Source organism: Callithrix jacchus, chromosome 17, assembly GCF_049354715.1.
Source record: "Callithrix jacchus isolate 240 chromosome 17, calJac240_pri, whole genome shotgun sequence".
In the NCBI taxonomy this organism is placed as follows: Eukaryota; Metazoa; Chordata; class Mammalia; order Primates; family Cebidae; genus Callithrix; species Callithrix jacchus.
In genome coordinates, this window is record NC_133518.1 from 14,051,271 (window position 1) to 14,077,039 (window position 25,769).

At 38.2% G+C, this 25,769-nt stretch overlaps 1 protein-coding gene and 1 non-coding gene across 2 annotated transcripts in view; one reads left to right on the forward strand and one right to left on the reverse strand.

Moving 5' to 3' along the window:
• SPATA16 (spermatogenesis associated 16) overlaps positions 1–25,769 on the forward strand; it is a 253,666-nt gene that overhangs the window by 160,864 nt on the left and 67,033 nt on the right. Inside the window, exon 6 of the mRNA XM_035278772.3 lies at positions 19,742–19,889. Within this exon, the coding sequence (XP_035134663.3) occupies positions 19,742–19,889 (148 nt within the window). The remainder of the gene's footprint in view (positions 1–19,741; positions 19,890–25,769) is intronic.
• LOC118148995 (U6 spliceosomal RNA) lies at positions 4,104–4,210 on the reverse strand. Its single transcript, XR_004736172.1, has one exon. It is a non-coding gene; the product is annotated as a U6 spliceosomal RNA (small nuclear RNA).

A 25,769-nucleotide genomic window follows, 5' to 3' on the forward strand; every position in this document is an offset into this window, starting at 1 on the left:
CAGATTTGGAGGAAAAAGGAAGCAACATAATTAGAAATCACTTCCTGCCGATAAATTCTATAAATTAACACCGTCTATCAAGTCCCAACATCAGCAAGCCACACCGATCTCTCACCCATTATATACTTCCTCGCGCTAATCAGCTTCTACCTGATCTTCATTCAAATGTATATGTTTGAATCCCTACGCCTTGTTCTGTCCTAAATCAGAAGGGGGCTTTTAAACCTTGCCAAGGAGTGTCAAGTCTATGCCATCTTTAAAGATATGTATGCCCCACTACCCAATCCACCCTAGCAGTTTCACTGATGACTTCAATAATGTCCCCAAACGTCACAGACTGGAGACTGTATCTGCATGCACTTTCATAGGCATCTGTTAAGGTTAAATAGACAGGCACTATTTTCACCAGCTTTGTCACAAGTTATATTACTGTGTATCTTCCTTTCAACCATATAAAATCCATGCCATTTTAGTTGGTTATTCTTCTTAGAGGCCTTAACAGGAAATGGAAAATTTCAGAATGTAAAAATTTGAGGACAAGCCTATATTTGCTCTTACAGATGGTTGACTTACAAATTCTCAGATGCAAATGGATGGACCTTTGCTTTGGTGAGCTCAAGAACCTTTCAATTGCATTAGAACATTTTTCATATCATCAACCCAGCAAGGAAAAGAAAGGCATAAGGCACTATGCTATATGACAGCTCACACTGGGATATATCACTTTGAATAAGTGTTTGCACATGTTATCCTATAATAGTGTCACCTCTTCATAACGAGAGAGGGTTGAAAATAACATGTCATGACTGTACTTGCACACAATATCTCTGCAACCCAATACCCAGGCATCTGTAATCAGCCATTCTCCTTGAGAACACCTGGAGACCTCACCACAATTCTGAACTAATTAGCAAAATAGAAAGTAGGAAGTAGGGCTGAGAACCAGCTATATTTGAAACAGCTTCCCTGTATATTGGTCCTACACTAATTTTATTACAAGTAGAACTTTATATTAAACTCTAGTTCAATTCTCCCTGCTCCTTAGACCAGGGGTGGTTTTAATAACATGAGGAAAACAAGCAGGCTTCCTGCATCTCCTGCTCCCCTATCCTGTTCTGCTGCATTCACTTTCAGCCACATTCTGAGCCACAAAGCTTTTCATGTGTGTATCTTTAACTCATGTCATGTGAGTGACAGAGCCAACCCTGGTCTGCACTGCTCAGCAAAGTGAAGTGAGAAAAGCTAACAGCTAATTATATCACAGAACTCCCACAGAACAAGTGCAGAGGACCCCACTAAACAAGGGCATGTTGCCTGATCAGCTCATCCCCTGCCTTAGTGGTTTTTCTTTCCTTTTCTTATTTTTTATTTTTTTAGCTCTAGAACCCTCTGAGAATCTAATTCATTTACAAGCAGCAACCTAGAACAATACTCATAAACACATACACACAAAATATGTGCTTACTTTTTATCTCATTGGATTGGAAATTGAGCTCCTATACATAGTCAGAATACCGAAACAGCATTCACAGAAAGGTATGGTTTTCTCACTCTTGTGAAAAGGCTTTTGTAGTTTTTCTAGATTAAGGAATTGAAATATTTCATACTGCACCAATTTCAACATTTCATTTTAATGTCAATAACAGGAAAGATCCTGATTCACAAAATCTCTACCAGCAAGTGGAGTTACAGCTCCAGTACTACACAGTATCTTTGATGGGTCGGCATGAATCAAGAATTACCAATATCAACATTAGATAGATCAACGAGACAGAAAATTAATAAGGATATTCAGGACTTGAACTCAGATCTGGAACAAGTAAACTTAAACATTTGTAGAACTCTCCACTTTAAATACAAAAAAATATACACTCTCATCAGTAACCACATCACACCTACTCACAGGTTTAAATGAAATATTGGTTGGCCATTATTAAGCACAATTATTGGCATAAAAGAGGTTTTCAATACCCATTTTTAGAATAAAGCAACACTCCCGCTCTCTCTCCCTCTCCCTCTCCCTCTTCCCGTTTCTTCCTCTCCTTCATTCTTTTTTTTCTTTAAAAAAAAAAAATGCATGAAACACCCTTCCGGATTAAAAAAAAAAAAAAAAGAATTACCAAAATTTTCAACTTAAATTTATAAGACGCCATTTCCGTTGTCCTCAAGTGAATGAGGTCATCTTTGTTAGGCTTAGATCATCAAGGCTATCTATGTCAGCGATTTGTTTCCATTTTAAGGCTGTCTGAACAAAAAGTGACCTTCATAAGGGATAAGCCACTTGCCAAGTGTCTGTTAATTTTTGTCCCCAGAAACTCAAGGCCTCACCAGTCTCGCGTTCAGTGTTGGAAAATCCATATTGTTATTTGACTTCAGTCACCTCATTTACAGTAGCTGCTTGGCCAAAAAAAAAAGCTTATAGTTTTTTTGGCAGGTTCTCTAATAGTAACTTCAGCATTTTCAATCAAAAGATTTGTTTAATTTATGTGCTAAGATATCAGCCATTAGAGAGCTAGTCCTGGCTTTTCTCACCATCAGATTATTCTAAGAAGGAGTTTTTTTTTCTCTTAAAAAATTGTAAAAAATTAACCAAACTAAATCACATCTTAATCTCTTCTCTGGATTGTCAACAAACTTCTTTAAAAGGAAAGAACCTCATGGTGTGCTCTTGTATCTTAACAAAGATCTACTGAAAAGGCACTAATTCAAGCTCTTGGCTCTGAAGAAGTTGAAGACTTTCACAGCAGTAGAAAGACCTCTTTTTGGATTGTTGGAAGAGCTGTTGACACCAACACAGGCCCGTGTAGAAAGCATGACATGTGGAGCATCTTTCTTCAGTGAGGCAGCAGAACTGAGGCAGTGCCAGCTTCACAGGCCTTCCATCTGTGCAGAGAACACCAAGACTTCCCATCCAATTCAAGTTGCACTTGGCATTGAAATGTTTCCCATCTCAAAGCTATCAATGGCCTATATGGTTTCCAAAGGCAGCTTACCAAAAAGAAATATCTCTTTGGTGTGATTAGTCCTACTCTCAAGGGACAAAACCAGAAGCTGGCTGAACTGAGAGACAAAAGATTTTCCACAGCCACATGCTCAAAGATGGCTCATAGTCTGTGGGTCCCTAACGCCTTCCTACGGACTTCAGGGGTGCACAGACCACAGGCTAAGACTCTTTAACAACTCATTCTCTTTACATGATTGTCACTATTGTAACAAACCCTTTTCTTTTTGCTATTAGGCCTACCAGGAGGCATTTACTGCTTCTAACACTCAAAGCAAAAAATAGCACCCACAATGTTATTGTCATATGGTGCCTCCATGAACTGCACCATGATCGTTCAAGCTGGAAACCTTTGCAGTAGTGTCCAGACTCTCCTTAAGTTAGTGGATACCTTTATTATCTACTCTCACATTGTATTTGCCATTCATACTCGTTCAACAAATATTTATTTGTGACTGTATGTAAGGCCCTGTGCTATATGTTAAAGATATAGGAATGAACAAAATAGACATTATCCTGTCTTCAAGGAGCACAGATTCTGGCACAAACTATTTACCAGGAAAAGCTGCAGACTGTAAGGTACTTAAATTATACACCACCTTTTGTCAATCTGCTTTCACAACGCCATCAAAATGCATTGTGAAAAGCCGCTCAGTAAAGATTTGTTCAATCAATCAAATTGAATATTGGTTTGACATGAAGCTCAAGCCAATAACATTTGACACAGAAATATTTTGGCACAGTTCTATGATTTTAAACATCAGTGATTATGAATCCAACAAACATTTTTTTAGTTGGGTATGCATGTGTTTTAAGTTCACAACTGTGAGCAATTTTTGTGCTTCAGCTGAATTTAGGATCAATAGAATTTTTTTTAATAGACATTTTGTTGCATTTTAGGTTTTGGGGTACATGTGAAGAACATGCAAGATTGTTGCATAGGTACATACATGGCAATGTGGTTTGCTGCCTTCCACCCCATCACCTATATCTGGCATTTCTCCCCATGTTATTGCTCCCCAACTCCCCATCCCCTGCTATCCCTCCCCTAGTTCCACCCGACAGACCCCCGTGTGTGATGCTCCCCTCCCTGTGTCCATGTAAAAATATGGAACGCTTCACGAATTTGTGTGCCATCCCTGCGCAGGGGCCATGCTAATCTTCTCTGTATCGATGCAATTTTAGTACATGTGCTGCCGCAGCGAGCATAGGATCAATAGAATTTTTGAAGAAAGTTGCAGATTTCCAATAGATCTTCTAGGCTCATTAATTTCTGCGCTCACAGGTGTCTCCATGGAAGTTCCAAGTTCTTAGCCTGCTAACTGCTTCTTTGAAACATGACAATCAAGGCAGCAGCAAGTGAATAGATTTCTCCGAACAAAGCAGAGGATGATGTAGAATAGGTTAACACTGAACGTGACTTGATGGCTTGAACTAATAATGACAACTTTTTTCTCTTCTAGTCTTTGTTTCTCTTCTTCATATTGCAAGATCATCCCAATATTAGTCCTTTACATGGTAAAAGTTTATTATCTAGCAACCCCAAATAAATATAAAATCTTCAACATGAAACTACAGGCAAAGTTAGGTCAAGGAACTGAAAATAATTTTCATCCTTAACGAAACACCTACATTTTCTGGAGAAATATGTTTTCTCTGAAGATTTGCTACTGTGTGAAAAATTTTTCCACAGAAAGAAACAAAACAGATACCATCTGAACACTTCTCTTAGTGGCCTATATTTATAGTGTATTTATTTATTTGGCCCTGTCAGGCAGAGAGTTTCTAAATTATTTGCATAAAGAGTGTATGAAAGCATCCCAGGGCCTATAGTATTTGGATTAGATATAATTTGAGAAACACTAAGGACACTCACCCAAAAGTATTTTCCCATTGATTCCTACATATCATACTTAAATTCTTACCTTGGCATTGAGTCTCTAGTCAGTCTCAGTTCATATGCAGAAGAAATTTTATCTAGAAGTATTTAACTAAGTACATTTTTACCTCCGAACAGAACTGTAAAAATTAGTTTGAGCTTTCTTAGTCTTCTTTGAAAGGCGAAAGCAGAATTCTGTAAGAATAAGATGTAGGGAAAGGTAAGGTCTAATGAGAAAATTTGACAGAAATATAGGAATCTAGGTGATGTAGGCCAAGCAGAAGGGCCTTTGAAGGCAATGGACATCTGTGCTCAATCCTGCCCAGGAAAGGAAGCTAAGGAAAAATAGGCATCACTGAGCAGTAGAAAAAGGTTGGGCCTGAGATTCAGGAAATTTAACTTCTAATTCCAATACTGACTCAATTTTTGATAAATTACTACATTTTTTTATTAGCCAGCTACTGCTACAATAATACTGTGTAACAAACCACGCTAAAACTCGGTGGTTTGCCAAATAAACACGTTGGCTCAAATTTGACTAGTTGAGGCTAATCTTGGCTGGGCGGGGCTAGGCTTAGCTCCAAGCTTAGCTCCAAGTGTATTTCACATATCTTTCACCCTCCTTTGTCCAATGATTACCTTATGTAGGTTCTTTTCATGCAAAATGCAGGATTCCAAGAGAGAAAGACAAAGCACATAAGCACATTTTAAGCCTCTGCTCATACCATACTTGCTAACATTCTATTAGTCAAAGCAAGCCACATGATCAAGGCCAAGAGCAAACTGCAGGTTCTTCAGCCCATTACACAACAAAGGGGTGGAGGTGACATTGCAGTAGGGAGGAGAAAACGAGTCAATCTACCAAAATTGCTCTAGGGCCTAGTCTGTGCTTCTGTTAGGCTTCCAAAGAGGAAGTTGACCCAGGTGAGTATTCTTAAACACCAGTCTAGTAACTAACTGCATCAGAGTCACTTAGCAAAACATTTAAAATATTAGATTCCTAGAGGTGAGTGGGATACTAAAAACTGTATTTTTCTACTGCCCCCCTTCAACCAGGTGATTCTGATGCACAGCCCCAGGCGTACGTCTCAAAAGCTATTTCCAGTTTTTAAGTTAGTGAACAACTTAGCCCGTCATAGAGTTTATTTGGGACCGCCCTATGTGCAAAGGTATGACATTGGATGGCCTGCACAGGTGATCCTGCCTACCTGACAATGCAATTTAAATAATTTGTAAGACCCAGATTCTCCCCTCCATTTTCCCACTACGTAGATTACCTCCCAATTGCTTAGGCAACTTGTGTTTCCCATTGTTAATGGTTAATAACTGCTGTCTCCTTCTCCCCATGGTGTAAGTCAGATTTTCCTGTGTACTTCACATCCCTAAAGCAAACCCCTTGGCTGCTTCAGTGTCACATCTAGACCACTGTGGGCATGCAATGTTCTTTAGTCATTTGCCTACAAAGAAATTTGTCTGCTGAGCTAGACAGTATTAAAATCCCCAGTTTATGAATTCTCTTAGTTTTCAATTAGAAGACAGGCTAAAGAGGAAGTATCCAAATTGAGGTGAGAGGTAAAAGGCAGCTTCCTTTCCTGGGTCTTGCAAAAAGATAAATGTAGACATAAATTTCTCATCTAATTATTCATTCCTGTTTATATATTCTTTAATGATATGTTTCCATGGTTACCAGCGTTGTTTAAAGCTGTCTGTGTTTCATTTCGCTTTGATGCTATTTGAGGTAGTATGCCAGTAGGAGAGGTTCACTTTTAAATGAAAGATGTAATTGAGGCATGTATTTGATCCAAGGTTGAGTGTTTCCATGAAGGAGATAGTGACCGTGACATTATTTGCTGGTTGTGTAGTTTTGTGTAGTTCTTCTATTGATGTTCTGTGAGTGCTGCAGGCATTAGAAAGGAAGAGAAGAAGGGAGGAGGGAGAGAGGGAAGAACCTGAACAAGACACCTATATAAATTCATGTGCATATTTCAGTATTTCAGGACACACACACACACACACACACACACACGGTGACGTTGATTTAGCTGAACTGTCAAGTCGGCGGGGTTGCTTTTTACTACCCCATTCCTCTCTTCTCCTCATGCTGTCCCTACTTCGACCCAACCTGTACATTGCCACCAGGCAGTATTTTTCGAAAATGGGCTGAGTATTCAATTGCTTTGCCTCTGTGAATTTAGCCACAATGACACCTTTCTGGAGGTTTTTTGCCTTTGAAGCCCCAACTCTCACTGAGAAATAAATGGCTCACAACGTCAGGCATTCAGATCATACAAGAATTTGAGGGCAGTAATCCTTGCCAGTGCCTCAAATGTGCCCTGCAAGGGGCAGCATACTTCACTTGCACATCAGCCTTTTCTGCAGGATGACTATTAAAGCTTGTTAGAAAATTCAGGTAACAGAGCTGATACAGTCCCCACTTTTCAGGAGGCTGAGGCAGGAGAATCACTGAGTCCAGGAACAGTTGGAAGCTATAACAGTGGTCCCCAACCTTTTTGGTACCAGGGACTGGTTTTGTGAAAGACAATTTTTCCGTAAAGCGGGGGCGGTGGGGAGGGTGGTTTCAAGATGATTCAAGCCCATTACACTTATTGTGCACTTTATTTTGACTATGATTATATTGTAATACATAATGAAATAACTATACAACTCATCATAATGTAGAATTAGTGGGAGCCCTGAACTTGTTTCCCTGCAACTACACAGTCCTATCTGGGAGTGATGGGAGACAGTGACAGATCGTCAAGCATTAGATTCTCATAAGAAGCATACAGCCTAGATCCCTTGCCTGAGCAATTCACAGTAGGGTTCATGCTCCTCTAAGAATCTAATGCCACGGCTGATCTGACAGGAGGCAGAGCTCAGGCAGGTAATGCCATTGATGGGGAACAGCCGTAAATACAGATAAAGCTTCTCACTGGCCCGCCGCTCACCTCTTGCTATGTGCCCTGCTTGGGGATCTCTGGTCTATAGTAGGTTGTAGCCACAACTGTGAATAGCCACTGCACTCTAGCCTGGGCAACAGAGACTCCATCACTATAAAAATAACAAATAAATAAACTAAAAAAATTCAGGCATTATATCAAGCAAGAAAATTAATCCTCAGTCACCCCTGAGCAATTTTTATTTTGTATCTTGTTCAGAAACGTCTATTTTTTCAAAATATTACTGGTTTTTTTTTGTATTATTAGTAGGTGATGGCAGAAGCCCACATCATTTAAATGTAGCTTTTTCTTTTCTTTTCTTTTTTTGCCTACTAAAAAGTTTTTTGGGTTTCTGATGGTTTTAATGGAAGAAAAAAAGGAACTCCCAAATTTCTTTTCATTTTCTTTCATTTGAGAAAGATATGGGCTTAGAGATTGAAAGCAATTCAGGCCTTTTTTTACTTGAACAAATTTAGGTCTAGATATTTGATTCCCAGGAGGCCTGTGGCTATTCTGCATGGTTTCCATGAGCTTACTTTATTTTCATAGAGACTTTCCCTTCCGGTTTAAATTTACAGGTATGTTGATTCCTTCTTGTGTTGGTTTGCATCTGAAAATCAAAACTTGTTATAGCAAAACCAAATTCAGAGGGTTTTATGGTTATCTTTTATGTTTTCCATAGATTTTTATGGGTTATTGATTTACAAGCTTGCAGAGAAATTGAGGTCACATTTTTTTTAGCAGTTGGAGATGTGTAATAACGATTCCATGAAATCATGAAATTTTTTAAGCTGTGTTCACCCAGGTGTAAGATCATCTGTAGAGCTCAAAGCTTTTAATGATTTTATTTATACTCAGCCATCATTTCGGTGGTATTGCACCCCACTTAAAAATAAATTCTACTTTTTTCTTGAATTCATATGATTGTATTTTCTTCAGTAATTGTTGAAGACTGCCTACTCTATCAGTACCTGGGCTGAATCATTCTCTTTTTCATGATAATTTTCTCTCTTCCAAATAATGAGACCTTGGCATTTCAAATGTCAGCCTCTAACATGTGGCATGATTTCGTTTTTCTCAGGATTATAAAGTAACTGTTAAGCTAACCTATTTTTATTCAAGAAAGCATAGGTGCTGTTATATATATAGAGTGCAGCCCACACCAGGAACCAACCACCTATGAGAAACAATAACTTCCAGAAAACCTCAGGAGGGTTATTTCAAGCCCAAACATAAAGGGATGGAAAATACCATATTTAGGATGGCAAGCCTTCACTTCATTTGGCATTTATTCTTCATCAGGTGGAAGTTGGCCTGCTGTGACATTCATATAAGATGCAAATCAGAGATGTAACCAGAGACTGGACAGATAACTTGGAAGTATGGTGGCAGGTGTCTTGAAGTTAGCACTTCATCTCATTTCATTTAATATTGCATGAAGTTGTGATTTTTTTTCTTGTCACAAAGCACATAGAAATATATATATAATGTATGTGCATCTATACATTATACATGTATTTTGACAAGACCATTGCATTTCTCACAGGTGCAATTATTCCCCCCGAGACATCTTGAGGTTAGGATTAAAGCATAGAAGTCATGTAAAAAAGGCCACCTGCCCCATAAAATTATCCTCCTGCGATCTGTTCTTTTTAAAATATATAAAGTCCTCTTGGAGAGGCCACAACCTGGAAGACATTAATTGCAGACAAATTAAAGAAATAAGAAAGAAAAATAAAAGGTGTCTGGTTGCCAGGCAAAGCTGAAACTTCTGTGAGAAAAGAAATTAAGGGGAGGCAGGCGAAGACCTGGGCAAACTTTGAGTAATATTTAAATGGCACAGTCGTTCCTTTTACTAGATTCCAGATACACTCATTTCTCTTGATCTGCGCACAGCCAAGGTCATGAGCTACTAACTTCCGAGATGAACAATTCTCTTCTTAGAAGCCTCCGTTAGTACTTTCTTCTTCCTGCTAAAGATTCCGCTTCTGCCCTCTGAAGCTCTGTGCATATATTTGGAATCCAATCTTAGGGCTGGACAGGGCTGTAAACATCATTTACAAGTCAGCATAGCATAATGGCTCAGAGTCAGAGGCCCTAAGATGTAACTGATTTGAATGTTTTAGCAAATTAACAGAATAATTTATCTACAGCACTTAGCCAATGTACAGCAAATACTCATTCAATAAACAAATGAGCTCTTCAGGTTTACAAGTAACCCAAATGAAGTCCGCATAGGCAGAATCTGAGAACGCACTGCTACCTGATGACAGCAAGTTAGCCCTTAAAACCTTAATCTTGCCTCTGGATTAAACGTCCTCAAATCTTTTTAATTTGTTTTCCAGTATACACCTCTTCAAAGGTATCCCTGACCCTTCCACTCAAAGCCATCTCAAATAGTAGCCCAAAAGATAAAACAAATTCTGAGTAGATAAGGCAATACAAGTTTGAGAACCAAGTCACCAGATCTTTGTCCCAACCCTGGCATAAATTAGTTGTGTGTATTGGCAAGACACACCCCAATTTAAAACCAACGGTCAAAAAATACAATTGAAAAACAACATTCAGTTAGGAAGAGAAATACCTACCTTCATTCAACTAAATGAAATGTAGAGATGAAATGCACAATGACAAAAAAGGGTCCCAAACTGTGTTGACATTTACCACTGAATACAGAGGCTAAGGCTCATTAGTAACACCCAGTTGTCCTTATGAACTAATTGCAGGTAATGTAGCTATTTATTCCTGTGATACCTTTTGGTGATTCATTTTAAGTCATCATAAATAAAAGCTCTGTGGCATCCTAAAGAGTCTGGAGGCTGTTGAAACCCACACTTGTAACTCTGAGTTTCTTTCAGCTGTTGTTTCTCTAATGTGCAAACAGAAAATTCCTCAGGGTCTATAGAACAAGAACATACTCTAAGTTCTATTTATAAGTTATATATGCTTTACCATTAAGCTAGACCGACCTCAGCATGTTACTATTTAAGCTCCCCTATCAAAAAGCTGTTCATTTAATTTTTACAAATGTTTCTCCTTGACACTGGCATGCTAGTTGATAGCATGCCCTAAATCTAATGAGGGGCCAGTGGACAAAACAGTCTTACTTGTGGCCAGTAGGTGTGAGTGCTGAATATTCCATTTTGTGTTGGATTGTTATAAAGAGGATCTTGATCCTGCTATGGTTTGATGTGGTCTGTTTGTTTCTCTGTTTGTGCTAGAGTCAAATTCAAGCTGTCTGTGGAGACAGAAATAGATAGTGATGGAAAAAGAAGAAGGAAATCAATACTTGATCTTATACTTCCAAGAATTTACAATCTAATTAAAAGAATAAAACGTTGCTCACTGTAGAAGGAAGACTGGCTTAGGGAACTTGGGCTCTCGTCTTGCTTTTATTTCTAATTTTCTAACCTCTAATTTTCTAACCAAGCTTTAGTTTCCTTACTTATAAGGTTTAGTAATTATAAAATAATATTTTAGATCCTTTCTATCTCCTTAGTTCTATCTTGAAGGAACATGGAAATAAAATTTTACTATAAAATATAAATGATTAAAAATCGATGCAGAGTAAATTTTAGGCATTAAGTAAAGTTATTTAGTTAATGGAGGCATCACATATAATTGAAACTCTAACCTTAACCATACTGAATGATAGACAGTAGCGTGAATAATATATTTATACAATCACATGCATGTGTATATACATATATATGTTCTAAAATTCTATCACAGTAACACACTACAAAACTAAATTAAAGGCTTCAAATTTAAAATCATATTTATTGTGACTCTTTTTAAACAGAAAGGGTTGCAAAGTACAGAATTCAAAAAAGCTATATAAAAGTCTGTTTCCCTTGGTACAAGTAACCTGTTTATACAATTTTTAGTGATTTCTAAACAATGCAAATAAAATTTAAATAGTTTTATTTAAACTGCATGAAAAATTTATAACTTTCACATCACTGGGCTGACAGAAGCAATGGCAAAGCTGCCAAATATTCTCTTATATTAAGAAAAAATGAAACTTATAGTGAATGTTCTTTATAAAAGAGCCTCCATAAGTCCAGAGTAATATTTTAGCATCAAAATGTTGATCATTGCAGAAAGGACAATCGATTATTATATATTCTATTCTGACACACCATTATATTAATAAAATCATCATAAAAATGTAAATCTTCACTATTACATAAATGATACAGTGATTGGATTTATAGGGTTGTCTCAAGGTAACATATTTAGGAAAATCTGTTTTTAAAGTCAATTCTAAATTTCAAGAATATCGAAATCTTCCAAATTAAACCAATATGTATATTTTTTAAATTGAATTTGAATAATGTTGCTCAGAAAATTTTATTTTTCCATTTTCTAGGAAATTATCATGATTTAAAATTGCGTTATTATTAATGTAATAACAAAGAGCTTTATTAGTCATTAAATACTAAAGGTACCTATCTCAATCATTTATAGCTTGCAAGTATAGCACAGCTTCTTTGAATTTAATAATATTAACTCTGAAAATAAAACAATAAAACTGTAATATTCAATCACTAGTAATACCTACCTAGATGGATTTTATGAGGACTAAAGGAAATAGCATATAAAAAGCATTTATCACACTTCTAAATAAAAGGTTGTTTCATCTCTTTAAATGTCATGTTTTTCTTTACTTTCCAAAATAATACACAAGTCTTAGTAGATAAAAATGAATTATGAGAAAGATTCTAAGTTTTATTTATTAGTTTCAGTATATTAGGGTAGGCTACTGTAACAAACAACCCCAAATTTCAGAAACTTAAAACAATGAAGTTTGATTTCTCACTTGTAGTTGAACGTGGGTGTTTCTGATCGGATCTACTGTAATCAGCAACTTGAGAATCCACACTGCTTCCACCGCGCGGTATCATCATCCTTCCCATCTGTCAGTCCTCTTTCTTTTTCTTTTCTTTTCTTTTCTTTTTTTTCTTTCTTTTTTTTTCTTTTCTTTTTGGATACAGATTCGCGCTTTGTCTCCCAAGCTGGAGTAGTGGCATGTTCTCTGCTCACTGCAACCTCCACCTCCCGGGTTCAAGCAATTCTCCTGCCTCAGCCTCCTAAGTAGCTGGGATTACAACCACCCACCAGCACCCCCAGCTAATTTTTATATTTGTAGTAGAGACGGAGTTTCACCATGTTGGCTAGACTGGTTTTGAACCCCTGGTCTCAAATGACCGCCCGCCTCGGCCTCCCAAAGTGCTGAGATTACAGGCGTGAACCAGCGCGCCGGACCGAGTCCTCTTTCTTTTTTTTTTTTTTTGAGACAGAGTTTCGCTCTTGTTACCCAGGCTGGAGTGCAATGGCGCGATCTCGGCTCACTGCAACCTCCGCCTCCTGGGTTCAAGCAATTCTCCTGCCTCAGCCTCCTGAGTAGCTGGGACTACAGGCACACGCCACCGTGCCCAGCTAATTTTTTGTAATTTTTAGTAGAGACGGGGTTTCACCATGTTGACCAGGATGGTCTCGATCTGTTGACCTCGTGATCCACCCGCCTCGGCCTCCCAAAGTGCTGGGATTACAGGCTTGAGCCACCACGCCCCGCCCCAGTCCTCTTTCTTAAGGCAGCTGACAGGAAAAGAAAATAGAGGATTATGCTAGGCAGAGTTTCATGGGCCAGGCCTGAAGAAAGTTAATGCCTCTCCTGCCTCCATTGCATTGGTCCACATTGCACCACGATTCACTGTAAGGGAGTCTGGAAAATGCCTATTACGTGCCTGTGAGGTAAAGTGATAATTTTCAAAAAAACAAAAAGTGAAATGTAACATTAGAGACACTAATTCTAAATTCCATAGAATTTTTTTTTTTTTTTTTGAGATGGAGTCTCACTCTGTTGCCCAGGCTTGAGTGCAGTGGCCCAGTCCTCGCTCACTGCAGCCTCTGCCTCCCACCTCTGCCTCCCAGGTTCAACCCATTCTCCTGTCTCAGACTCCTGAGTAGCTGGGATTGCAGGCACACACTATCCTGCCTGCCTAATTTTTTGTATTTTAGTAAAGATGGGGTTTCACCATGTTGCCTAGGCTGGACTCGAACTCCTGAGCTCAGGCAATCCACCCTTCTCAGCCTCCCAAAGTGCTGAGATTACAGTCATGAGCCACCACGCCCGGCTCCATAGAATTTTTTAAAGTCATTGAATAAGTCCTTTGAAGGTCAGCCACAGTGGCTCATGTCTGTAATGCAAACTTTTGGAAGCCAAGACAGGAGGATCACCTGAGGTCAGAAGTTCAAGACCAGCCTGGACAACATGGTGAAATCCCATCTCTACTAAAAATACAAAAATGAGTCAGACATTGTGGCAGGTGCCTGTAGTCCCAGTTACTCAGGAGGCTGAGGCAGGAGAATCACTTGAACCCCAGAGAGGGAGTTGTGGTGAGCCAAGATCACACTACGGCACTCCAGCCTGGGTGACAGAGCAAGACTCTGTCTCAAAAACAAACAACAACAAAAAAAGCAAACAAACAAATAAAAGTGAAGTCCTTGGAAGAGTCACTTAAGCCTCTCCTAATCTCAAGAAATTGGGATGGAAAATTCCTAATCTTCTAAGTAAATCAATTTACTCCAGTTAGGGTCAACCCTAAAACTGGTCACAATAAAGGAATAATTTGATGATAATCTATAATCATTATCATGTTTTCTAATTACAAGTGACAAGATTCCCTTTTACTAAATCACTTTCACCAAGGACATAGTTTAAAAGTTTGAATTTGCTAAACTCCTCCTCTGGAAGAAAGGAAGGGAGGGAGGAGAAGGAAGAAAGGAAGGAGAGAAGGAAGGCAGGCAGGGAGGAAGGGAGGGAGGGAGGAAGGGAGGGAGAAAGGGAGGAGGGAAGAAAGGAAGGAGGGAAGGAAGGGAGGGAGGGAGGAAGGGAGGGAGGGAATGAAGAAAGGAAGAAAAGGAAGGAGGGAAGGGAGGGAGGGAGGGAATAGAGGAAGGGAGGGAGGAATTCTATCAACCTGAAAATGTTTGAGGTTTATAGTTTCTGCCAGCTTTATTCTGGCCACCTTGAGTGCTCTTAAAATTTTACCAGGAAGAATTGACCCTCTGGAGGTTAGATGAGGGAGACAAATTTTGTTTCTTTCTTTTTTCCTGATCATGTTTCCCTGTATTTTAATTGCTTTTCTTTTTCTCTCCTCCTTTCTCTCCCATGGTCTCTCTTGTACAGTCATCCTGGGCAAGTTGATTTCTAAGCAAGGGGTTCTTTTTACTTAGCTACAGTACAAGGAGAAATTACTATAAGTTACTGTTTGTAGAGAAAATGAGCTGCCCACATACACTCTTGGCTTATGTAACTATAATATAAGCTTTAAAACTTGATATATGTGAGAGCAACAATAGAGAGTGATTAGAACTCCCAAAGGTAAACACTTAATTTCAAAGCTTATTTTTGAGTAACAGCAGAGAAAGGATAATTAACAGCAATGTACATTTAACAACAGGGCACAAGGGCTAATTGTTTGCCCCATGCTCTGCAGCATTTACTGACATCAGAGAAATTCACAGGTCAGAAAGAATGATTCAATTACAAAATATTTATGTCTAATTAAGAAGTATCATTTGAAATCTACCTCCATTTTTAGTACAGCTTATTTTTCACAACTAGCAATTCCATGTCTGGTCTCCTCCTTTACTTGCAAAATCAAGGAAAATCTTTGATTATAGAAGTAAATTAAAATATATCTTTTATATTTTAATGTCTATGATTATGTCAAATCATTCTAGTTTTTGAAGTCCTTTTAATTTACACATATTAGGCTTTGAAAAAAGACAAGTCCAATTCTAAATTGCCAAATTACTGTCATAACAAAATGAAAATTTAATCTTTTGGTGTCTAAACCAAAGCAGCCAAAAAAAATCCTACTGTTTGAATTAAATACAAAGGCTACATTTTTTTCTAGATTATTTCACTAATCAGTTATTGATAAGGTTCCAATATCGCTAAATATATACATGTTACTCTAGTTCTTTTTTTTTTTGAGACGGAGTTTCGCTCTTGTTACCCAGGCTGGAGTGCAATGGCACGATCTCGGCTCACCGCAACCTCTGCCTTCTGGGTTCAAGCAATTCTCCTGCCTCAGCCTCCCGAGCAGCTGGGATTACAGGCACACGCCACCATGCCTAGCTAATTTTTTGTATTTTTATTAGAGACGGGGTTTCACCTCATTGACCAGGATGGTCTCGATCTCTTGACCTCGTGATCCGCCCACCTCGGCCTCCCACAGTGCTGGGATTATTGGCGTGAGCCACTGCGCCCGGCCATTAACTCTAGTTCTTTATGGCAGCCATGTGGGACAGCTTCAAAGCCTTCAGACTGTCTGTCTCTAGAACAATAAAAAATATTAGTACGTTAAAACACAAAAGGATGTTTCAGGATCTGGTACAAAGGTCATCTGAATTCTCATTTCTACTCTGTGTTGCTCTGTTTCTTCCTGGGGCTATAATAATTTCCTTTAAGAAAGCCTCTCCATGGAGAATTTAATTCCCATTCGTAAGTTACAGACTCACTCTATTTACTCACCCACTTTCTTACCATCATCTTCAGGTTGCAGAGCAGAAGCCATGGAAAACCCATCTCTCTTGGTTCTCAAAGGGAGAGAGGCCACTCTCCAGCTCATCCCCTACTGAGTGGGCACACTGTTAAGGCCTTAAGGCAATGCCTTGAGCATTAAGCCAAGAGTACAGATCCCTCAACGAGCAGATCAAGCTGCCGCATGAAAACCTACACTTCTGCCACTTTTTAAAAAGGCTGGTGTAGGTCCTTAGGCATGAGTCTTACCATCCCCACTGTGAGATGGCTTCGCCAAGCTACCCTGCCAGCCGTTACTTCAGCTGCCAGCAGTTGGAAAAGAAATGGGGTGCAGAGAGCGGTTTTCGTCTATCCTGGCCTGCCTAGGATTTCGCTAATGTCTTTCTGGAAGCAAACTGGAGGATTAGATACCTTTGCTAAATTTTTTAATCCAGAAATCAAAGCAAAATTCCCTTCGGCAAGATGTTCAGAGACCATCAGAAAGCTGTTTATGAGCGAGGAACTGGTTATGCGCCGAATTGTATCCTCCCAAAACTCATCTGTTGAAGGCCTAACCCCCAGTGCCTCAGACTGAGACTGCATTTCATTAGCCCACACTCAGCCTCAGTTGGAGATAGGATATTTAAAGAGGTAATTACGTTAAAATGAGAGCTTTAGAGTGAACCCTAATCCAACATGACTGCAGCTTATAAAAAGAGGAAATCAGGACACACACACACACACACGCGCGAATGACCATGTGAAGACACGGAGAAAGACAGCCATCTACAAGTCAAGCAGAGAGACCCTCAGAAGAAACCAACCCTGCTGACACCGCAGTCTTGGACTTCAGTCTCCAGAACTGTGAGAAAATAAATTTCTGTTGTTGAAGCCGCCCAGTCTGTGGTACTTTGTTGTAGCAATCCCAGGAAACTGACGCAGGAGCCAATAGCTGACAGAGGCAGTAAAGGCAGTCCTGACGCTAGAACTGAGGTCAGAGCAGCTTTCCTCTTCGGCTCATCACTCCACACATGCATGTGCAACCACACGCTTGATGCTCTGGACAGCCCGTCCCAGGATCAGTTCCAGCAGTGAACCATTCCTTCTACTCAATATAAAGGATCTTTATTTTTGCTAAAGGACTAATACCTGGTGCCTGAACACCTTATTTGAGTTTTTTGTTTTTTTTTTTTTTTTGAGATAAGAGTCTCGCTCTGTTGCCCAGGCTGGAATGCAGTGGCGTGATCTCGGCTCACTGCAGTCTCTGCCTCCCAGGTTCAAGCAATTCTCCTGCCTCAGCCTCCTGAGTAACTGGGACTACAGGCACACACCACCATGCCCAGCTAATTTTTGTATTTTTAGTAGAGACTGGGTTTCACCATGATGGCCAGGATGGTCTCAATCTCTTCACCTCATGATCCGCCCACCTTGGCCTCCCAAAGTGCTGGGATAACAGGCGCAAGCCACCACACCTGGCCCTTATTTGAGTTCTTAATTCACAACTCTGAATCCCAGACCTGCTGCCTGCATTATCCCGAGTAGCCTTCCAAAGTTGGCATCCAGGTCTCCACATCCAGACCTTTCCATGCCCTCACAGTCCGTCGCTCACTCCACCTGAGTGCTGGCTCTGGGTTTGGAAGAACCTCTGTACGTTTTCTGTTCCCCATTTAGTTCCTTGAACTTGAACAGGAGAATATTGAAGTTCTTCAACATCTAGAATTACCATTCTAGAATAAAAAAATTTTTTTAATTAAAAAAAAAAACAAAAATAAATTTAAAAAAAAAGAATGACCATTCTAGAATTAAAAAAAAAAAAAATGGCTCCGTATATGAAATCCATTTTCATGCCTATTTAGGACCCATGTTCCAGAACCATCTAGTGGGATTTTCAAAATGCAGAGCCTGTGTCCCTATCTTTCCAGATGACACATATGAATACTATATTATTGATGTAATTTAAATGAATTGTCTGTATTTAGTAAGTTTGTTGATAAATGTTGTAATCCTTGCATATACAATTCAGTCTTTTAAAAAAAACTTTAATTCTACATATTTTTTTCTAATTTAGGTCTTTGTTTGTGGTCCTGTTTTGATTTAAAAAAAAAGAAAAAAAAAAACTTGAACAGGAGAATGTTGAAGGCAATGTTAAGTTCCAGCATTCAATTATCCATAAATTTGTTGAATTTCATTCAGAAATTTGTCCACCACTAAGTTCTACATAATTTTTAAGCTAGTCTCAGAGAAAGGAAGACCCTTTGCATCCAGAAAATTATTGCAAAGCTGCTCTTTTACAAGCAATGTAGATGACCATCGAGGCATTGGAAATCACTAAGAAATGAACAAGTTTATTTAGACTTCTCAGTTTAAAATCAGTTCCTTGCTGTTTTTATTATCAATGGAAAACTTGTTTGCAAAATACTATAAGGGCAATAATGTAAACTGTTGTTTGTGAAATGGCTCTTCTCTGTTGTAAAGCTTATATCTATTATTTTTCTATATTGTTTGTTTGTGCCTTAGTTGTCAGGGAGAATTTCATTTCTATAAATAAAATGGATCATTTTATAATATGCATTTATGGCATATTCAAAAACTGAGGTAACTATAGACACTCCCACTTTTTGTTAAATGTTCAAGCCTCATTAGAAGGAAAAGTTGTAGGAAAGGAATAAATTTCCCTTAAAACTTCACATAACTTTCTTTTAGGTCTGTTACAAGTACTAACGGACCTATTTAAAACAGGAAGCTAAGGATGATGGCAGGGCTTTATCAAGAATGGTACATGAGCAGAAATAACATAAAGAAATTCTTAAATAGCTGAAACCATCTTAAACAGCTCTTGTGATCAGGAGGGAAGGGAAGCTTTTCTGGGAGGAAGTTGAGGAAGGATTTTTTTAATTCTAAAAGGCTTTCCCAGGTATTGGAAAAAGAAAAAAAAAATACCGTCTGTCTAGTTTGCCATGTTATTTACGGAATATACTTTAGCTATTTAATTTAGTTTTTGAAAGAAATCTATCTATATACAAATTGCTCACCAATGTCTGTTCAAGAGTAAGTTCATCACAATGTCAGACTTAAGAATTTGACTTTTAAAATCAAGTAAAAATGACACCTCAGGAAATAGAATTTGTATTTTTATCTTAAAGCAAGCTCAGTTTAGAGGTGTCTGCTTACAAACTTTCTTCATTTAATTGGTTTTCTTAATATGAAATAGTATTTCCAGAACTAATTAAAATTTTGTTCTAATGAATATTCAAGACCAAAATATGTTATCTTTGCAGTACAGTATATAGATTTTTAAGTCATCCATAAAGGTAATTATATTTGTTACAATCTTAAAAAGTCATAAATTGTTATTGATGCCAAATGGGTTGTTCGTTTCCTCTTAGGCCATGATTGAAGAAGCCATCACCAGAGCTGAAGCTTTCTCAGTTATGTACACACCATTTGCGACAAAAATAAGAGGTGATGAAATAGAAAAAGTAAAAGACGTTTTCACAAAAACTCATCCTGTGTATGCAGAGTATATCTACACAGGTAAGATTCAGTATCTTCAAATTATCAGCTGATATTTTGCTTCCAATCAAACAAATACAGGGTCCTTTTTGGTTTATTACTTTATTGCTTCTGTTTTTTGAGTTTGCTGTTTTAATCTGACTACTTGAAATGGAAAGTGATTTTCAAGGTCTTAAATAAGGATAGCATCATGATTCTAGCACAGTATTTCTATATTTTAAGACATAGTGGTAAAACCTAGAAAATCTAATGTTTAAAAAAATGACGGAATGATCTGTGATAAAATGTCATCTTTCCCCTTATCCTTTATCAGTAAAGGATAATATGATGATTAGAGTGTTTTCCTGCTGATGCATTTTTTCCAGTGCCTACTATTTCTACTTTCTCCCCCTAATTGTCTCACACCTCAAATCTTCTTTCCTTGTGCTCTTGAATCACTGGTATCCAAATGAGATCTGGATAGCTGACAGTCCCGTAGAGGGCGCAACACTGGTATTACGGTTTTTCCTTTTTTCGTCTTTGGGAATCACTTGTTCTCATTCATTCATGCAAAAAAATATTTTGTACTACTTACTGTGTGTCAAGTGTTATTTTGGTTTAAGAGGAGGATTTCTTTGGTACTAAATTAGGAGCTACTTAACAATGACTACCGTGTTAAAGAAAACCTCTAAATGCATACTCCTGATGTCACGTCCTTCTATTCAGCCTCCTTCATCCCTTCTCTCAGAGCTTTGGGGCTGAGTCACTGAATTAGAATGTTAATAATGTACTCCATTATTGATCACTTTTAAGCTGCCAGATGCTCTACATTCATTATTTCTTATAATTCCCATAAACCATGAGGTAACATGCTTCCCATTTAGGAGCAAGAACACAGTAACCAGAGAAGATACATCACTTTTCCAAAGACGCACAGCAAATTAGATAGGCCTTGGGTTTGAACCCACGAACAAGCCATCAAGCTACACTATTTCCATGTGACAGAAACATTAAATGTAGGTCCTATGAATTTATTTTTCTCCATATTGCCTCATGCTCTTCAAAAGAAAGATAGTAAGTAAATCCCACTAGTGATGACTGACTAGTAAATCCCTAAGAAACAATAGTAATTTGAGGGCAGAGAAAGGGAAGAGAAGAAAGCACAATACAGGCTATAATAACCGTTTGTGCTGACTTACTGAGCTTGAGCGTTTCATAAGAAAGTAAGTTTAAAAAGTCGTCAAACTCATATTTTTTGTTAATTGTTATAAATTATTCATTATTCCATGAATATTTAAAGGCTTTTTTGGAGGGGCACACTAGGAGCACATAATCATATCTATCTAGCATTATGGAGAAATGAGTCTGATTCGGTGATTTCCATTTCCACCCCCAGATCCATTGGTAATGGAGAGAGATTCATTGAGGAGATCACCAGTTTCCCGACTTCTCTTCTGGTAGAATACGTTTAGTTATATTTAACCTGTTTCACAGAGAAGTCATGAAGATTAATTAATAGTTTGGAAGCACCACTGCCAAGAGTTTAGAAACAATAATAACATTAATGAGCCAGACTCACATCTCATGTAATTCCATCAAACCTGTTATCAAGATGAATTATGATCTGTTGGCAAGACGATTCATGCTAAAGAATCTTACACTTTGGGAGAGAAGATAATTATAAGTTACTAATGATTGTTTCTATTATTTTATAATTACTAACTGCTAGAGTGTGCTAGTGCTATATGAGAATCTTGATAGAAAAGACAGCTTCTGGAGGGGGAATGTGAAGTAGAGAAAGGAGTCTAGAATTTAAATTTTGTTGGTACTGATCAAGTTCTTTGCTCTGTGGAAACTGTGCTTTGAGCTAACAATACTACTGCATTACTGACATTATATACCTCTGTTGCAAATAATTAAAGGGTTTCCCCAAAGCCATTGCTGGAATAATGCCGAAACAACTGCTTCTAACTGTAATGTGCACAGTCTTGGAGGTAGAACTCTTTTTCCCCCAGACAATTCCAAGCTGGGTGAGGGCACACAGCATGAGAAGAAAAAAGGTCAGGTGTTATTTTCTGGCCATCTCTCCCAGAAGATGCAGAGAGGTGATTAGAGCTGCATCAGTAGCCGAAAGTAATAGCTAAGAAGTGAGTAACATGAAGACAGATAGGGCCTAGAAGAGTAGATACTTTGTTTTCCTGGCAGTTTCCAAAAACCAGAATCCTCTGATATGGTTTGGCTGTGTCCCCACCCAAATCTCACCTTGGATTGTAATAATCCCCAAGTGTCAAGTGCAGGGCCAGGTAGAGATAATTGAATCATGGGGGCAGTTTTCCTCCATACTGTTCTCGTGGTAGTGAATAAGTCTCACAAGATCTGATGACTTTATAAATGAGAGTTCCCCTGCCTAAGTTCTCTTGCCTGCTGCCATGTAAGACGTGACTTTCTTCCTCCTTTGCCTTCCACCATGATTGAGAGGCTTCCCCAGCCATGTGGAACTGTGAGTCAATTAAACCTCTTTCCTTTATAAATTATCCAGTTTTGTGTATGTCTTTATTAGCAGCATGGGAACAAACTAATGCATCTTCCTATTATCAGCCTTATAGATAGAATTTAAGAAGCTTCTATCCTGAGGAAAATTTATTCAGCTATTCATTGTAACATATATTCATGCAACCAGTAAGACTAGACAGTCACACAGCGACTATGTACAAACATAAGAGTCTATACTTTTTACTTACCTATGCTCTTCCAGGGCACTCAGTATAACTCAGTCATTTCTACCATTAATCTATATTTAGGACCTATCTAACCACATTCACCAGCTTCTTTCTCCTTTTCATGGGTTTTTCTTCTCCCTGTGGTCTGGTTCAGCTTTCATAGAGCTGAAGCATACCCCATGTCCAAAAGGGTCAGTGAACACATGAGGGAGACATCTTCTTCTCAATCTGTAGCAGGCTGGTATTATCAGATGGCTGGTGCTACTTGAGATCAGCTCTGGTGTTTTCAGCAGGACCTGAAAGATTCATTTATGTGACCCAAGGCACCTCCATGGGTTCTCCATTCTGTTTCTTGGTGTAGTTACTTCTTCATACGTACACCAACCCACCCTTACCATACCAGTCAGTCCAAACTAGAGCCACTCTCTGAGACTTCCTCCTCCCGCTGGGATGCTGGCTTGTGAACTTTCTGAGTCTTAATAAATCCCCTCCATTCCACAGGAGACTGGAGGTAATTGTAGCCCTGTCTTCTACTGGCTATGTTACTCTACCATTTTTCCCTTTCTGCATGCTCCAGCAAGCCAGGACCCTTAGGTCAAGAAGAGGATCTACAATGGACCTGGTTGGGGGGTTGTTTATCTTTTCATTTATTCAGCAAACATTTATTTACACAGTACGCTAGGTGCTGAGAATACACCTGCTCCTCAGAAAGGATCTGACCTTAGTAACTTATGCTTCAGCACAAATATTTGACTAGACTTTTCCCTTTTCCTAGAGAATATGTTCAACTAAAACCAAAGCTCTAATGTGAAATAGAAGGCTGACTCTAACCAAAAGAATCATGTAGGATAAACAGAGCACTTTGGAAGTAGAGGTTGTTGCCACTTTATATGGCAAAAACTGGCTAGTTGTTTGCCAATGTGTTTTCTTTTTACCTCAGTCATATATCTAGAATCCATTTCCAGCCTCCCTTCCAGTTAGGTGAGGATTTCTGACTAATGATCAAGGGAATACAGACAGAAATCATATATGCCACTTCCAGGCTTGACCCATAAAACCCTTCTATGTTAAATTCTCTTTCCCCAGCTGGGGAGTGGAGAGAAGCATGGAAATGGATTGCAAGACAAAAGAAGCTGGATTCCTGAATGTCCATGTAGATGGTCACCCTCTGAATACTGACATGAATGAAAAACATAGTTATCTTTCTTCAGACCACTGAGATTTGGAGGTTCTTTGTTGAATCTGGTAACTTTAACATATTTCTCTGCCTTACATCATAACAAGTAGGCAGCTTCCTACTCCAGCTACAGTGTACACAACAAGTTCTTGCTAAGTCAATCGAATAAACACTCATCCATATGCAGTCTACTCCAGCCTCAAAAACACTCAGAGTTTGTACATACGTCTATTCTTCAACCACATACTTCCCCTCCACAGACAGCTACAGATGGATGTGCTCTTAAACATGTGTTTGTACCCAGCCACAGAAAGATAATATTTCCAGAGAGATACCGATGCTCCAAGAGATAAAACACAGTTATGAAACTTTCACTGCAGCAAGAGAAATGGAAGCTATAGGTAAGAATTTCTAAGTTATAGAAGTCATAGACATAAATAGTCAACAGATGAAGGTCATACAATCTGTACCTTGAAGATCTTGGATGAGGAGCCTACCTATCAAAGTTTCGCTGGAGAAGTAATTATTATCATTAAAACTTGGAGACTAACATATTTAATTCTCCCAGTGGAGGCTGGCAAACAAACCTCCAACTCAGAAACTCTGCCCAACTTTGGGTCACCTTCGTCAAGCATAGATAGTGTTGAGTTTATTGCTTCTTGGTCACATGACAGTGCAGTGAGCCCAGCACAGGCTGGCAGAGGTGCTGTTGATGAGCAGGGAAGATATTCACAATGGAGCTCCTCCAGGCCAGATTTTCTCTCCAGCCAGCCCCCAATTCACGGTCACCCTTGTCAGGGATTTCCACATGAAAAACAGACACAAGGGGGAAAAGTATAAAATTCACTCATTCTGAAATGTATTTGGGTTTAAAATTTAAAACAATTTATTGAATAAATCAATAACATTATATGTTAATTTCACAGTGATTTTTATCACGTGAAAATTCACAGATTATCATGAGAAAACCCATTCACTGTCAGTGGCAGGTAAAACTTTATTACCATAATAATTTCTATGAAACTGATGAGGGAGAGTTAAAAGTCAAAGCTGCCTTGTAGAATAACCAGGTTTATACATGCTCAGGAACTTACTGTGCATCCTTTTCTGTTTCAGGAATATGATAAAAACCCACCAAAATTTTAAAGTCATGTTATAATAGAGCTGTATTGTATTATATTTCATGGAGAAAAAATTACTGATTTTTTTTAGCAGCATAGCCATTTATTTTTATAATATTAAGAAAAAGCCTAGTTTGATTCATGCAGAGTAGTCAGGGTATATAAAACAAATAATAATTTACCAGCCCCAGAATTTTTATGTTTTCATTTATAAAGATTTTGCCTGAGATTTTTATTCATATATTCCAATGAAATAATGCAATTCTGCATAGTTCTTATTTTTTGCATGGTTGTATTTTAATAATAATAAAGTAATACAATCAGCATATCCTGTCTCCTCTTGATGAAAATATCAAGATTTATTTGCTAAATAAATAAATATTCAGTAATGGATCGGTGGTTAGTAATGTTTAATAGAAAAGTTTTCTGAATCAGATCTCAATTACTTTAACACTTAGGTAGATAGAGTCATATTTTGTCTTTCCAATGCAATTTAAATCCCAAGAGTAAATATGTATGTTCAGATAAATAATGTATTGTTTTAAAATAGGCCTTTAAAAATTACTTTTCATTGAAATTTATAACCTTGGTCTTCTTCAGTCATCATTTACCAGTAAGAATAATACATTCTTATGTTCTCTAAAACGTAAAGTTAACATTTCTCATTTTATTCTTTCTTCTTTAAATTATTATAATTTTATCATGATCAAGAGTTTTCAAGATCGGCCTATTTTCCTCTTTGTAACTAGTTTTCTCAAATAAGAAAAGTTATAGAATCAAACAGTCTGCATCCCCAATATTTATGGCAGTGTTAAAGCCAGGTTGGTTATAAGATGATTAATATCTAATATTTGCACCACAGAATTCTTAGAATCAGAAAATCATTCCCAAGCTAAAGAAATCC